The following is a 16,501-nucleotide window of genomic DNA, read 5'->3' as shown; positions in this document are numbered from 1 at the left end:
TTGCTCTATTTATGACCTACTACCATCAAATGCAAGAAAGTAATTGTCTAATGTATTCTAGGAGAGGCACATGGCACTCCAAAAACATTTGTGTCCCGCTACAATTTACTATGAAAAAGATAATAGAGAGGAAGACTGGCTAAGCTGTCAGTAAGAGAATCACATGTGCCTCAGAGCCTCCCACTGAAAGGGAGACTACAACAGTATTCACCAAGAGTTTTAACCACAGGTTGCACTGGCATGCCCAAAATGAATAAAGTCCTAATTCTGCCCTATGAACTACACAGGCTCAGAAGTCTACCCCCAAAACTGATAAACCAGAATTCAAATTAAGGCTGTGCCTTCTGTCCAAATGACAAAATTTGGATATCTAAATGGAGACTACAAGGACTAGGAAGCCCTGAAGATTATTTACTTTTTTCTGTTTTTCTCCTGCTCCACAAAGTCACACCTACATCAAATCACATCAGACCAAAAGAGAGGAAACACATACAGGACACACAGTGCCAATATCTATGAACTTATTTCGCTCCAGAACTAGAGTTCCAAGGATCATGTAATAACAAAAGAACAGTACCACAATCATTGGCAAATACATTCAGAGATGTGCAGAATATTAACACGATGTGTAACTGCCAAGGACTTCAGTCTCCACACCAGGATGTGCTGGAATAGAAGTTCTTCATCCTCCATGTAAGCTTTACCCCACAGGCACAGAGGACTGGAAGGAGGCCAGCCATGCCACCTGGAAGCCAGGTGAATGCTCCAGCACATCAGATATTACAGCAACCTGCATGTATTTTTAATTAAGTTTTTTATTTCCAAGTACTCAGGCTGCCTCCTGCTTGCAGAGTGACATTGACAAGGTGTGGCACCAGCAGCTGCCCAGAGGTGTGCAGGCCACAAGTGGCAAGAAAAATCCTTGAGGTTTCTCAGTATAAACAAATATTTACCAGTACAGAAAGTCTGCTTTTCTTCAGCAGGCTTTTAGTGGTAACGATTGGTTTAAGAGGAAAACCAGAAGCCCTAATTATATAGCTGAACACTAGAATTAAGTTATAGATTTATAAGGTTATTCTATTTCAGGGAGCACTGATGCATAAAAAGGGTCCAACCTTTAAAAATGCAACCAAGTGTACTCAGGGAAGTGTATCAGTAAACCTGTGGTCTTCCTCTGAGACAAGCAAAAGAAATTGGTCCAAAAAGCTCAATCCTCTGTTAAATACCTTTAATCCAAGACTTTTTTGAATCCTCTTGTAGCCAACTATTCTGTTCTGCAATATTTGCTATCATTTCAACTTAATAAAAACAAAGAAATCAAATCATTCTTGCACAAATACATTTAATTAGTCTCCTAATTAGAAACATGTCAGAATTCAGCTATCTTGAAGAAATTTCGGTTCTTTCAAAATTTCTGCTATTTGTTAAGCAAATCATTGCATTCTCTGGCCATTATACTGAGAACAGACTGATAAACATGGCAAACATTGCTTAAAATGTTATTAAGAACTGACTGATACTCATTAGTGTTTGAAGTCATCTAGCATCATCAGAAAATGAGAAATGCTAATTAATTCTAAGTTCTCAGCACATAAATATACATCGAATTAGGCCAAACACAGATGGCATTAAAAGGACTTCACCTCCAATGACTCTAAAGCAGGATTGATCCAAACTACATGAGCAGCAAGTGTAACATCTTAAAATGAGAACCTAAGAGGCACTTCCAAATAATTTATAACTATTAAAACATGGTTCTAGAATGACATTATACATTCAGACAGCTCATTGCCATAAACAATGAGGCAAAGGTCACACAAATGAAAGCAAACATCTCCTGCAGTCAACAGCTTGCAGTAAAAAAATGTTAAGTAGAAAAAATCATGAATACTGAAAAAGATCTTAAGCTTCTTCATTTTAACAAGACCAGTATTCACACACAGAGTAACCTCAATAATTTCAATTGCTAGAAGACTTCCAATAGTCATTATAATCAAACACACAAAATTACTAAAGTGCAAAAATTTTTTCTGTAAAAATGTATCCCCATGTGCCTTACAATCAGAGCAAGAGTTCATTTCAAAATGAAAAGAAAGTCTTAGTCAACTGCAATAACATGGAAATAAAGTTTCCCAGCATCTGTTATGACTTGTATTACAATTAACAGATTCCCAAATGTATTTGTACTGATGAACAAGTTAAAAAAATACTATGTCTTCTTGTAAAATCATATTTTTAGTGCTTTAGTCCTCCAATTACAATGAATAATGTATATACAGTTCCTGTACATTCAAAATATGTTTTCCATCTGTCTTTCCAAATTCGTTCCAACCTTGTCTGTTAGAATGACAATTCTTTTTATTCACATTGTACAGTACTGTACCACACCTAAGAAAGTGCTCACAACTTCTAACTGGAAATACCCAGCAGGATTCCCCTAACTATGATCAAAATGACTGCCCTTCAAGCAATTTGGGAACTCTATACTCAACCTCAAATCAGGGTTACAAAAGAAGATCTAACAAGAAACCAAACTAATAATTTATTTTGTCTTTTTCTCAGTTCATCTGGCAATTTATTACATCCTTGTTAAGAATCTGCTTTCCAGGGGTACTCATTCATATTGGCAATATTCAAAAAAACTGACCAAGATATAGAATAGCTAAAATTTATGTTGACATTATCGCTAGATTTGCAGATTACTAAGCAGATATATAACTCATAGATAATATACAATAAAAGGAAGAATTATTGCAAAGGACATAAAATGTGGCTTCTGTCACATACAAGAATCAACTCAAATGGTTAAATACTTACCCTAACCCATTTTAGATTCCAAAAGTAATTAACACTTGAAATATCATCCCTGAGTGCATTATTATTATGTCCAAACAGCACAGTTTAGAGTGACACACACCAAAGAAATTCTATCCTCAGCTAATGAGCCTCAAATTTCCACCAAGTCAGCACAGTGTGCTAGATGGCACATTCTGTGCTACTGAGCAAAAAATGGTGTTCATCAATTTGATATTAACTCAGAATCCTATAACAACAAAGATTATTAAAACACCCTAAAGAATACAGGCACTTTCTAATAAATGCTTTTCCTTATCATCTTTTATTGCTTGCAATTGATCCCTCAAACTTTACTGCACATCCTTCTCACCTCCTAGATTTTGTCACATCTACTTTGGATCTGCTTTTGTGAAAAGATATAAGGAAATTAAATAAGAGAGTTTGGTCCTATAAAATCAGATCCATGAGAAATAATGCTGACAGGTTGCATCCAATTTTACAGCAGGCAGATCTAAAAACATAAACCTTTATCAATCAGGCAGGCATTAAAAACCCCAAGATTCTAAATCCAAACATAGGTTAAAAATACTATAGAATTACAAGGAAGTTAGCAATAAATTAAGGCATATTCATCAAGGCCTCTCACAATAAAGTTGCAATAGCTCCTTTTTGAGAAAATGGGGGGCAAAAAAAGCAAATAGCTTGCATCCCTTACAGAAGCATAACTATTTTAATAGAATTTTGTTGCATTTCTCCTCTGTCTGACAACACAAATAATCTGGCTATGGGCTGAAAAGGCACAATGGATCACCTGAGAAAGGAGACTTCTTTTTTATTACTTTATTACAAACTTTTCACCTTTAGTGAACTAGATTTTAAATTGTACATGCATGCAATGCCTTTCAGCTGACTTCACAACTATTTTTGCATTGGAAAGGTGTTCCATTAGAATGGGGAAAAGTTTGCCTGACAAAGATTTAGCCTTTAAAAAAAAACCCTCTTTCCTAAGCATGCACCTCAATGTTCCTTAAGAAATTAAACTCTTGTATGCTTGGGCTCACTCATACTAGTACTAGATAGTCAGACAGTCCATATGAGAGCAAGATGGACATCACAAAAGGCTCAAGGCAGAGATGAGAGAGGACAGCTGATGGAAGGACATGCTGTGGGCTCCAGGCACCACCGTTATTCTGCTTTATGCAAAGCAGAAGCGCGGGATGCGGGAGGAATGCACGAGCCCGCAGCGCGCCTTTATCTAAGGCCTTCCTAGGAGATAAACTAGCGACCTCCGGGCTGCTGCGGCTCATCCTCACGAAGCATCGCCCACCCCGGAGTGAAGCAGGGCTGCAGGTCGCAGAGGACCCGGCAGCAGCCCGGCGGGGGGAGCCGGGAGGGTTCCGGGGCGCCCCAGCCCCGGCGCTGCCCTGCGCTGCTGCAGGCGGCGTCCGGCGCCCCCAGCCCAAAGCGCTCCGGGGACGGGCAGCCCCAAGGGGGCTCGGGGCGGTCCCGCAGCCGCAGCGCTCCCCCCGCCAAGGGGTTCTGGCTATGGACACACACACAGGCAGGCAGATGTGCTCCGGCCGCCCGGCCCGAGCCGCGGCAGCCCGGGAGGGGCCCCACACCTACCCTTTGAGCGCGTCGTGCCCGCCGCCGTGCCCTCGCCTCTTGGCCCGGCTGGCCCGGCTCTCCTTGGCGCTCACCCCCTCGGTGTGCCCGGCGGCGGCGGCACCAGCCTGGGACGCCCACAGCACGGCAACTCCCAGGGCGATCCCCAGCAGCCGCCCCCGCCACATCGCGTCCCCCGAGCCCTCGGGCTGCGAGCGGCCGCTGCCTCCTCTCCGCCGCCGAAGACCGCCGGTCCCCGCCGCCCTGTCTCCGACCAGCCTCTCCGATGCGAGCTGCGAGGGAGAAATGAGGAGGAAGGGGAGTTAGTGACCGAGGAAAAGCGGCCGCGGCCACCCCGCGCCCCCCGCCGCCTGCCCCCGCGCCCCGCCGCCGTCGGCCCCCGGCCAGCCCGGCGCTATCGCGCCCGCGAGAGGCGGCGGCCGCGGGGGATGGCGAGGGGCTGCCCGGGGCCGCGCGGGCTCTGCCTCCCCTGCAGCAGCATCCGCGGGGGCTCCCGCACCCGCCGCGGACAGACCGCGGCCGCCGCCGCCGCTCCCGAAGCCGCTCCGGGGCTGGAAGTGTCCCCCTGAGCACGAACCCTCCCGGCTCCCCGAGCCGGGCAGCGCTAGAGCCGCGGCGGCCGGAGCGCCGCGGGCAGGAGCCCCGCGCCCAGCCCGCCCGCCCCGGGAGAAGCCGCTGCGAGGGGCGCGCACCCGCTGGAGCCGCCGCCGCCGGCTGCCGTTCCCGCTGCTGTTCCAGCTGCGGCCGCTGCACCCGCCGCTAATCCAGCTGCGGTTCCAGCTGCCCCCTCCCTCCTCCTCCTCCTTTTTCCCCTCCTCTCTCCCCCCCCTCTCCTCTTCAAGTATCGCCCGCCCAACCCTTTCTCGCGAGAGACAGGGGAATAAAAATGTTCCCCCCACCGCCGAGCCGCCGGCCCGGGGGCTCCCGGCGCTGTCCGGGCTTTTCCCGGCCATCCGCGCCGCGGGTCACCTGCGGCCGGCCCGGGGCTGGCGGGATGCTCGGCCCCGAGAGGCGCCCCGGGAAGCGTGCGGGGCTCCCTCCGCTCCGGAGGCGGCTGGGGCCAGACTGCGCTGCCAGCTCCGGTTACCCCGCGGCTCCTCGGCTCACACGGCGGCAGAGGCATCGGCGCCTGGGGCAGCCTTAATGCTGAGCCAAGTGTGTCAGACAGGAGCGCAGAGAACCGACGGAAGTGCAGGACTCTGCCTCCGTCTAAATGCATATAGATATGTATGATACATACGTATATGTAGAGGCATTTACAGCCTAGAGGTGCAGCATTTCGCATCTTTAGCTTATGAAAAAATAACATAAAGGTATCTGTTTCCCTTATAAGGAAAAATAGCGTCGATGGTGGCTTTACTCGAGAGGCAGCTGCAGAATGAATAATGTGCTTTCTAGTAACTAACATGGCACAGACACCAAGGCACCAAACTCTTCCGTACCTACTCCTAAATCTCCACAGCCAGCTCCAGAACAAATGCCTGCCTCATCCTTCTCAAGGAAAGAAAGCTTTACAGTATTTATGGTTTAACTTAAAAAGAGCAAACAACCACCAACACCTGAAAGGTAGAAAGTTTTTATACTGAAATGATTGAGCAGGAAACACAACACAGTTACCAGAGTTCAAGCCCAGATTCTGTATGCTCCTATCCAAGTAACTCTCTGTATCAGGATTATCCCATTTCAACATACACAGGAAATTGAAAAAAATTACAAAAAAAATTTTAAAAACCCACGACCACCAATTAGACTGAAAGTAGATTATACGTATGCACTCCTCTGCTGCTCACATATAAATACTTTAGCAGAAATGTTGGATTTCCTAATTTGCAGGTATTTTCCTCTTTTTGTTAGATTCAGGCAGGCACTGATGGTTAGTGGTTCTGTATTATTACACTGCTGTTGCAAATGCTCAGCTGCATAATTTCATAAGCAAGCAGCTGACCAGGCACAGGGGCTGCCAAACCACCCTGCCCAAAGATAAATGCATGGTGTATTCTGCCACTAAAACAGTATCAGGAAAAAAGGAAGCAGTGTGTGAGATTTCCTACTACCAATCTGCTTACAGCTGAATTGCGATGGTGACACAAGTTGAAATATACAGCTTGAATCAGTTTACAGTAGTTTACATATTACATATATAAATATACATTGTCCTTCTAAACATACATAGAACTATTTAAACTATGTACTAACCACAACAGCAGCTTTCTAATCCTTTTGGCTGATTTTTATCATCAAGAAAAGTATTAGATTCTGCAAATTACAAAACAGTAGTTTGATTTTGACCATTGCAACGTCACTGTTTAACAGTTTAGTGTTAAGGCTTTCAGGTAGAGAGAATAAGGTAAAATGTAGATGTGAAATACTGTGAGATACTGGCCCAAGAAAGAAGTAATGGGTTACAGAGTATGCCATTTCAGTGTGTCTGAACAAGGCTCAAGACAGTAGCAGCCCACACTTTATACTACTATTTTGTAACTTGTACAAAATGAACTCATTTACTTCAATTCTGCAAGCAAAGTATTACTGATTTGCAGTTTCCACCACAGAAGCATAAGTTAGGGGTTGTGATTAATGAGAAAGGTTGATTTTTCTGTTACAATCTAGTTGGATAAATAGGAATTCGATTTTTCAGTTTTTGTTTGTCTGACACATAAGCTGACACATACAAAGATTAAGTACTTTTTATGGCTATGCTGGTTGAAGAGACAACATAGCACTGCCTAAAGGCTTTCTTTTGCAGTGTCAAAATAAAATTTGCTCAAAGCCAAAAAGAGATGAGGATAAAGGTGGTAGTAATTATCCCTTCTATTAAGAAATTCAGGACATACAGTTCACTGGTATCCAGACCTCTTCCTTCACTATCATCTATGCACACAGCAAAATCTAAACATTTAGTTAACATAGAAGTTAAACTGAACCTGCAAAAATGTCACCAGATACTTACCAATTATGTTTATAATGTGAAGACAATTTACCAGTAAACAAAAGTGAGTTATGAAAGGAATTCTGGGTTGCTATTTACTCCAACATTCTTTTGATTTCAACATTTTCTGTTTCAACCACTTTAATTTTGTGGATGAGCTACCAGAAAAATATCTAGTCTGTGTCACAGGTTAATGGGGTGACTTTGTCATATCTTCTAGCCCATTTTATGATGTATTTTTTGGTATCTTGCATGGTTGCAGAAATGTGGATTACACTATATGAAGTAATGTTACATGATATGTGGGCTGGAAGTTCATTAATCTAGTGAAATATGTAGCACATCATCAACCTCTGGTGTGTCATTTTAAAGAATATGCTTATACATTAGAAGTACTTGCATTGTTGACAGCTTTAAAATGGTGCCCACCTTGGTTCTCAAAGCACTAGAAAAATACACTGTCACAAGCCAAAGACTTAACTGCTCCCTGCTGCTGAACAGAACTACTAATAAGGGTGATCCACACTCTTTCCCACAGCCACTTGAGTCTCTGCAAACATTTGAACTTTGAAGAACATCTAGACAAACAGATTTCTATATGGCCTCCAAAACACTTGTCAGCCACTTAAAGTTTCACTTAAGGGGAAAAAAAACCAAGGCAACTAAGGAGCAATTCTGATGATCCAGCTGATCACCATTTCCTTTGACAAACAGAAAGATAACTCAGATTAACCAGGATCCAGAAACTTAATGATATTTGATCAAACCATGGAATCAAACCCAAAAATAAAGGACACCAAGAACAAGACATACAACATCATTGCTACATGCATAGTGGAATTTTCCATAACATCTAAGCAACTCTTTTTCCACAATGCTCATTCTTCCAGGTGATTTTGAGGATCCTGTAGGTGTATTTTGGAGGATATATATGGCATGGATTGTGGTGGCAGGGCCCAAAATCAGGGCAGGATAATTACAGGTACATTGTAGTAAGAGTGATAGAAAAGAAAAAGACTACACTTTTCAGTTGGATACCACCTGGGAAACAATGACCCTTAATATTTGCGTAACTTTACACACACTTTAAATCAAGTCCAGTGCATTCCTCTAGTAAGACATCCTACTTGCTACCCATGTCTTAGTGCACCTCCCTGTGCTTATCACCATCATGTTCATAAACCATTTTACACAGTGCCCAAATTAACATGCAACTGATCCTCAGAGACAGACTTACCTGTCCTGCTATTTGGTTCACATAACAACACTGAACTGAAATTCTCAGTGCTGGTGATCCTTGGGTTTAGAGATGCAAAGCTCTGATCTCCCTCCTTGCTGGCCTTTGGCTGGCCAGTCCTCTTCATCTTACTTAAACACTCCTTCCTCTCCTGAAGGATGGTTAGCAGAACACTCATATTTCAGGCAAACTATTTTGAACCATTGCAAATAAAAAAATCTTATCACAGAAATACTATGATAAGTTGGAAACTCATTTCATTAACTTTTCTTTATTTCAACTTGTATGAATTTCTGCAATAATTTGCATTTTTTTAATCTGTACATTTACTCTAACCCAAGTGAGCAAAAATAAGTATGTCCATCATACATATTTCTTTATTAAGAGGACCTTTGTTATGCCAATGAAAACAAATAGTGTGGGAAAGTTTTGGTGTGTGTATTTTTTAAAGTACATTAGAAGGACAAACAGTAATTACATCCAGACAACCAATTAACTGGTCTAAATAAAAAAAAAAAAATAAAGGAAAAAAAAAAGAAAAAAAAAAAAAGAGAAAAAAAAATTAGGTAACTCAAAATAAAACATCAATTTTTCTTAATGCTGTTTGGTCAGACAAGCTGTGATCAGTAGCTATGGAATCCATTATTAATATTATTAATTTTTATTAATATGGGGACATATTTCACCCAAGACTTTTACTTAATTTTTACAAATAGCTTAATTGAAGTTTTCATCTGTCAGCAGAGTTTACAGTGATAGAGAAGGAAATCCAACCTACATTGATACTATAATTTGTGATACTGTGCAAATCATTCTTATAATATAAGAAATATGAGAGGAAATAAAAGAAGTTCTTTCTTGCCTTAGACATGAGGGGCCTATTGTGCTTCTGCAGAAATTACAATATTTTATCTCAGTTTTATTACATTAAGAACACATCTCTCCTGTTTATGGCTCTATGGAACAGTTTAACACAGATCTTAAGTTGTTCTAAACAAAATAACACTAAATTACAAGAAGAAGGCAAATTTTTGTATCACCCCATTAAGAACCATACATTTCTCTTTACTAAGATCTGAATGAAACAGATATTCCTTCTACTCCAAAGTACCTGGATTCCTCAGTAACAGTGACAAAGAAAGTACAAGGAAATTCAAGAGAGGCCCTAATTCAGACATTCCCTTCTCAGCATTTTTTTAGCAATGTTCTCAGTCCCATTCATAGTTGTTTTTGTTTCTAAAACTAGATCTCATTATAAATCAGTCCTTACCCAGTAAGGGTGAAACTTATCACACGTCTCCATTTGCTGAAGGCAGATCCATTATCAGAGTTACTCCTTAGGGGGTCCTAAAGAAAAAAAACTAAACCAGAAGAAATCTGATTACTTCCATTCTATCTTCCAGGTAGGGACAGCACAACCTATTTTTGTAAGACTAGTGTTGAATAAAAATACAACTAAAATACAGTGGAATTTTATTTTTAATCCCAATCTAACATACATACAGTGAAGTATTTAATTCTATGTGTACTACTAGAAAACCCATCTTAACAATAGCAATTGCTTCTTGGATTTAAAAATAAGAATTTTAATCCACCCTTAGTACAAGAAAAGGAAACACTACTACTTTCTGTCAGCTAATAACCCTGTCAAATTTAATGGGAATTTTGCCACAGTAACAGTTGCAAGCCGAGCTTCCTCAATCTTACATTTGTCCCCAATGACCTTTAAAATCCCACCTGTAAACTCAGAAGCAAAGTGAAACATAGCATAAAATGCCAACTGATGGGTGAATTTTCAGGCTAAAACACTGAGTAAAATGGATATAGCTTTTCATCCAAATAATACATTCCAAGTGGGTGGAAATCAGTAACCAAGAGCATCTTCTTGAAACTCTGATTTATGCAGAGCTCCCTACTGACTCCAACAAAGACAGCTGAATCAGGCCCTACATTCCTTCAAACACTGTCAGCAAGGGATTGGGTGTCTCTGCCTCTGTTTTCCATCCTAGTGCTCCTCTGGCTATGTGATGTCTCGGTTGATAGGGAGTTGCCCCATGATGCAGTTGAAATAATAAAATAGGTAATAAGAGACTAGGGATTAGACTCTGAACCCACCACATTCCATGTGCAAGGCCCTTCCTTTGAGAAATAACACTATGCACTTCCTTGCATACAGCTCTAATAGTATCAATGATGAGTTTAAATAGGAAGGGGCTTGTCAAAGTCCTTCAATCCAGTTCCCTGTTCAGAGCAGGACCAACTTAAGAATGGGCTGCTCAGGCTCTATCCAGAAGAGTTCTGAATATCTCCAAGGATGGACACCCCCCTTTTCTGGAGTGACCTACTCCATTGTTTCACAACACTTGCTGTGACAAATTTTTCTTAATACTTATTAGGAATTTCCCTTCCCTAAAATTTGTGCTTGCTCTTAATCCTACCACTGCTCACCACCCATAAGAGTCAGGCTCTATCTGCTCTGTACCCTGAAGAAAGCAGGAAGATCCTCTCTAAGCTGTGCTTCTTAAATTTGGATGAACCCTCTGCTCAGAGAGTGTAGCTTTAGCGCCTCACCACATTGGTGCCCTCTGCCAGGCTTGCTCCAGGTGTCAGTGCTTTTGGGTTTAGAGGTGAGTGTGGTTTTTCTGTGCCAGGGTGCCCAGAGTTGGATAGTGTAGTGCAGATGCAGTTTCTAAAGTGCCAAGAGAGGTACAGAATCCCTTCCCTGCACTGCCTGGTCGCACTCCCGTAACACAGCCCATGTGCAGTTGGCCGCCGCCGCTGCAAGAGCACCGCTGACTCACGGAGGACAGGGATGAGTCTCTGGCCAGTAAAGAGCTCAGAACAGCTCTGATCTGCACTTTCCTTTATTCACTAACTTTCAAAAGGCTGACTTCATTTCCTCAGGTTTTCTAGATACCAGTAAACTGAGACAAACTCATCTAGAGTCTGTGATTTCTTACCGGGTATAAAATCATTTGGGGATTTCCCTCCCACTTCATCTGTTGGAAGTATTAAAATGTACTTACTGAGGATCACTGGGGCGTTATTTTATCAAGTTCACAAGTTTCAGCAGCCAGCCTGCATTGCCTCAAAATGTCCATCCAGATGCAAGGTCTTTATACACCATACTGGGTAGAAAATTATCCATTTATTAATACATGTATCTTTAATATATTGCATTGTGCATTTCCAATACAGTTACTTGGGTAAATTCAGCCCAGAGACATCAATGGGAAACTTCCTATTAACTCACAGAGTATTCTGTTTCATTTTTAGCCCCTTCTCATTTATGTATTGGCTCAGCTCATGGCAAAATGATTTGCAGAATATAGATGCTTCATAGCTATTTTTTAGGGTAAAATTAGGTTGCCTTTACTTATAAGGAAATAGGAAATAAAAATTGCAGTTAATTAAAAAATATATTCATTTTACCAGCAGCCAAATGAAGTAAAAGAAGCTATTTGAGGAGGAAGTGGCAATAGATGCCACATACTGTGGCTCAAAGTGGGAATGAGAAGGGACAAAAAGAAAGCCCTGTATGTTTCTTGGAGGTTGAAAACCCTTTTTTTTCTCTCCCTCAGAAAATTAAAAAACAGGGATAGAGTTAAAATCTATTCCTCAGAACACTTGAAATAAGAGTAACTTTTACTAGCTTCTAGTACAAATTATTCAGATTATGTTTAAATGGGGAAAGAAATTCCAACAATAAAAAAAAAATCTTTTCAGCTTTTTTTAAAAAATAGAATTACTGCCTCTAGAATGTCCCTAATGGTTTACAAATTATCAACACCAGGTCCACCCAAAATTGTTATTACTGTGATGAATGGGGTGGAGTTCGGAAGAGACTGTGCTGCTACATTTCTTTTTTAAAGAGTCAGGTTTTGACACTTTACAAATTTGAAATAAAGATGTTGAACACTTTTTCTAGCTTTGTGAACTCCTTTCAATACCAAGAAAAATACCACATAACTTCAGACAAATAAGAATGAAGGTCGAACAGGCACAGAGTCAGCAGAGGAAATGTCATTTGAAACCCATGAGGGAGAGCCATGGAAAAATACTTGACAGAAGATGCTTGAGAAAAAGGACATCTATATCTATCTATCTATAGATATATGGATATATATTGAGGCTGACTTTTCCCACTCCTGTTCATCAGTAGAAGGAAGGAAGTGTAATTTTATGGCTGAAAACTGGATGATGTAAATAAGGAGATTCATGGTGCCTTTTCAAGATAAGGAAATCTTTCAGAGGCTCCAGTCTGGACACATTTTATGATAAACTATTGGGAAAACAGAGTTTCCCTGCACTGAAATGATCTGGAGAAGCTTCCCTTGGCACTACAAGCCTAGTCCAAGCCCAAGATTTTTTTTTTCCTCTCCACTTATTTCAGAGCATGCCCTGACTTCAGTGTGGTGAATGCTATTCCATCAGTGAAGCTAAGCTAGAGCAGTGAAATTTCTGAAAAGAGCCTATTACATGGATTTGAAAGCTTTATGGAGAACCAGAAACAATTCCTTCCGTACAGTTGGCTACAAAGTCTTTCCTCCTGTTTGAAGTATTCAATCCTCTGCATTAATTGGTCTGTACATGAGGCTCTTTACCTGCTTGGGCTTTTGTCACAAACAGTGAACTAACACCCAAAAGCCTGTGCAGTCTTGCTGACCAAATATTCAGAGTCCTGCACAGTGAAAATACAAAGCAAAATTCCAGGAGTATTCTCTAAACCAAGAAATAGCTGCTTTTTGAATTTACTCAAACTTGTAAAAAATAAGTCTTCAGAATTCACATATGTATCATGTTCTAATACACATGTTCAAGAGTGTCAGATTCAGAGCTAAATGTCTTATAAAAACAACTGTACCATTATATCAGTTCAGCAGATCACTGATATGCATGTGCCAACAATAGTCATTCCCCATGGAATCCTGAAAAAGTTGTTTCTTCTAGGGCAGCTCAGCATTTGAAATATAACTATTATTTCCTGTGTTATTTCTTTTTGTTTAGTTTCCACCTTTCCCCCTATCACAAACTCCATGTTAAGGGCAGTTGACTTAGGCAACCCTGGTAGCTATTTACACTGCTTTGACAGGTTTGTTTCACAAGCTGTCCTTCCCCTTTCTGCAGTCAAAAAACTGTATAATACCATTTGCAAGTAAAAAATAAAGAAAAGGAAAGAATAAAGTTTAAACATTTGAAATTGAGTATTATCAATTATGCCACTGGCTATGCCCATAACATGGGAAATATTAGTCCTGTGCTTAACCAAATCCCATGCTGGATAAGAGAGCTCTTCTGGCACATTTGGAACTAAATTGTGTTAACTGTGATTGAAGGACCAGAGTAGAAAGAAAACCCGAGGAATTTCTTCCATTCATGAAGAATGCAGGTGGGATGTAGTCCAGGAAGATGCTGCAGAGTACAACAGAGTGTTAATCTGCAAATCCCAGCTATAAACCCATCAGAATCTGCACTGTTCAGCCCTGCTCCTGAGCTATCAGCAGACAGCTGCCAGGTGTAGAACCTGCTGTTCTTCAGATAATCAGCAAAATATGTTCCACAGTTACCAGCACTTCTGCAAGAATGCATTCAGCAGACACTGTGGTGATTTAATTTACAAGGTTGTTCGTACTCCAGAAGCTCTCAGAAAGCCCCAGCAGGACTGGCCTATTGCAGTGTATGAACAGGACAGAAAGCAAGCTCCAGAAGACTGGCCACTGCCTTTGACAGCAGGTCTAGGCAAGGTGCAGCAGCACTGGCAAGTCATTTGGACAGCAAGGCAGAAACACGTGCAGGAAGAAGCCCATCTCTTGGGTTACTCCAGAACTTCACTGGCCACAACAGGATCTTACAGCTTTAGGATAGGGCCTCTTACACAGTTATTTTAAGATCTGTTTTCCTTATCAACAGTCCCATTCTTCTCAAACTACAAAAAGAGAAGAGAATAGTTATTAAGGATGGCAGAACGTGTCTCATCATTAGGGATTTTAGCAAGTATTTATCAGTTATACTCAGAGATCTGTCGAGGTCACTGAGCACTATTGTGCCATAGAGGCTGTGGAGTCTCCATCCTTGGAGATATTCCAAATCCTGGGCACCTGGCTCTAGGTGACCCTCCTTATTCAGTGTATGTGGGACCAGGTGACCTCCAGAGCTCCAGATTCCACTGGAATCTATTCAATCACTCCTCTCTGACACTTCTACGGGGCACAGCGTTTCAATAGATTTTCTGTTTCAGAAACCCACAGTCCCTGAGTTTGAATTCATACTGGCCAAGTTCCCTGTTCTCCTAAGCACAAGAACCCTGCAGTCCTACTTTGACTCACGTGTTAAGCTGTGTTAAGCTCTTAAATAACTACATCTGCTCCTTGAAGGAAGTTACTAGAGCATATGCCTGGAATTGCAAGGTTATGGGACTACCACACAGACTGGATGCAGAGAGCTAACAAATGGAACCCACAAAGAATAACAGCCATACCACCAGAGGAGGCAGGGAAATGTGTGCCAGCTCAGCCACACTGCACTGCTGGAGCAGCAGGGCTGGGCTGAGCCCACCTGCAGAACTGGCAGGTGCCAGGCAGGGTGCCCAAGCAGCAGCAGATCCTGCCCTGCCCAGGCCCACACACTGCCCAAGGCAGGCTCTGCCAGCTCACTGAGGAAAAGCACCAGCTGCTTGCCTGTATGCTTTTTGCAGTTATACAGATGATTTTATTTCAACGCAGCATGTCTTACCTGCTCCCTACTTGTGTACATGTGAATGATTTTGATTTAGTTTGACTGTTGACACTGCTGTTCAAGAGCAGAGTAAAGAACAAGTTAAACTCCCTGGCTGATGAATTGGTCACAGCTTCCCACAGGGACTGCTCAGACATCCGCAATGATAAATAGAGTCAAAGCCTCTACTGGCTCAGCTCATGTTTATTAGAACTATCTGCTAATGACCTAAAGGGAACAATCTTGAGAAGTGTAGGAAATAGTTTCCCCAGCTATTGGTTATTGTAGCATGCATCGCTGACACAGGCAAATAATCTCCTGTAGGAGCACTGCAGGAAGACAGGAGTTACGTTTTATGAAGGATTTTACTTTTCACATTTGGTTTCCTTCCAGTTTGGAAGGAAACTGAGATACTTAAGTTTTCCACAAAAGAAAAATCACGTGGAAAAAAGGCCGGATTTGGGTCTCCTAAACTGTTTCGTTTCAATTTTGACTTTTGAGAGCTGCAAAAGCTGACAAACCAAGACTCATTTTAAAACAAAAGGTTCCAGTCAAAGAGCATTAAAATGTTTTGATTCTTGGAATGTTTCCATTTTTCTCCCATAACTAAATACGAAGACAAACACAATTCTGTGAAGTACTTTAGAACTGTGTTTTTTCAAATGGAAAATTGACAACATTTTCTTTATTGTCCCTATACTCATCTTATTCCCCTTTATTTTCTTCAAAATATTAGTCCGAAGCATTCTAGAAAAAACCAGAAATGCTTCTAGTGGGAAGTTTGAAAAGAGCAACCTACTTCTGAAAAGTGAATCCTCTATCTGCATTTTTCTTTATGCCCTCTGCCTAAGCAGAAACAGATGATTAGTCTCTTAGTAGTTACCCTATCTTCTCCAAGGACATTAGCAAGTCATTTCTGTTTAAAATACAGACTCCAGGAAGCAAAGAAGAAGTTAGACAAGAACACTACCCATTAACTATTGCTAAACGTAGCTTGTGCTGCACACCTGGATTACAACATCAGTAACTTGAGCAAAGAACCAGGGATATACAGGGAAAGAAAAAGTTTCCATTCTGATCCTGTAGGTTCTTGCCTGTTTTCCACCTCGTGAAAGCTGCATAGTACACAAAATGGCCAACTGGCAAGTTTAAAGGAGGAACCCAGTCATCTGACAGACTCCTCATGTCCCACAGTTCCA

General features: G+C 41.7%; 1 protein-coding gene across 1 annotated transcript in view; it reads right to left on the bottom strand.

The window, feature by feature from the left end:
- FBN1 (fibrillin 1) overlaps positions 1 to 5,214 on the bottom strand; it is a 139,671-nt gene extending 134,457 nt beyond the window's left edge. Inside the window, exons 1-2 of the mRNA XM_066328415.1 lie at positions 5,115 to 5,214; positions 4,423 to 4,694 (exon numbers count right to left, since the gene is read on the bottom strand). Coding sequence (XP_066184512.1) covers positions 4,423 to 4,589 — 167 coding nt within the window. The 5' untranslated portion in view covers positions 4,590 to 4,694; positions 5,115 to 5,214. The remainder of the gene's footprint in view (positions 1 to 4,422; positions 4,695 to 5,114) is intronic.
- Between the last annotated feature and the right edge of the window lie 11,287 nt (positions 5,215 to 16,501).

The sequence above is a fragment of the Sylvia atricapilla genome, chromosome 13 (genome assembly GCF_009819655.1).
Source record: "Sylvia atricapilla isolate bSylAtr1 chromosome 13, bSylAtr1.pri, whole genome shotgun sequence".
NCBI classification, from domain to species: domain Eukaryota; kingdom Metazoa; phylum Chordata; class Aves; order Passeriformes; family Sylviidae; genus Sylvia; species Sylvia atricapilla.
This window is presented reverse-complemented; position numbering and strand designations above follow the sequence as displayed.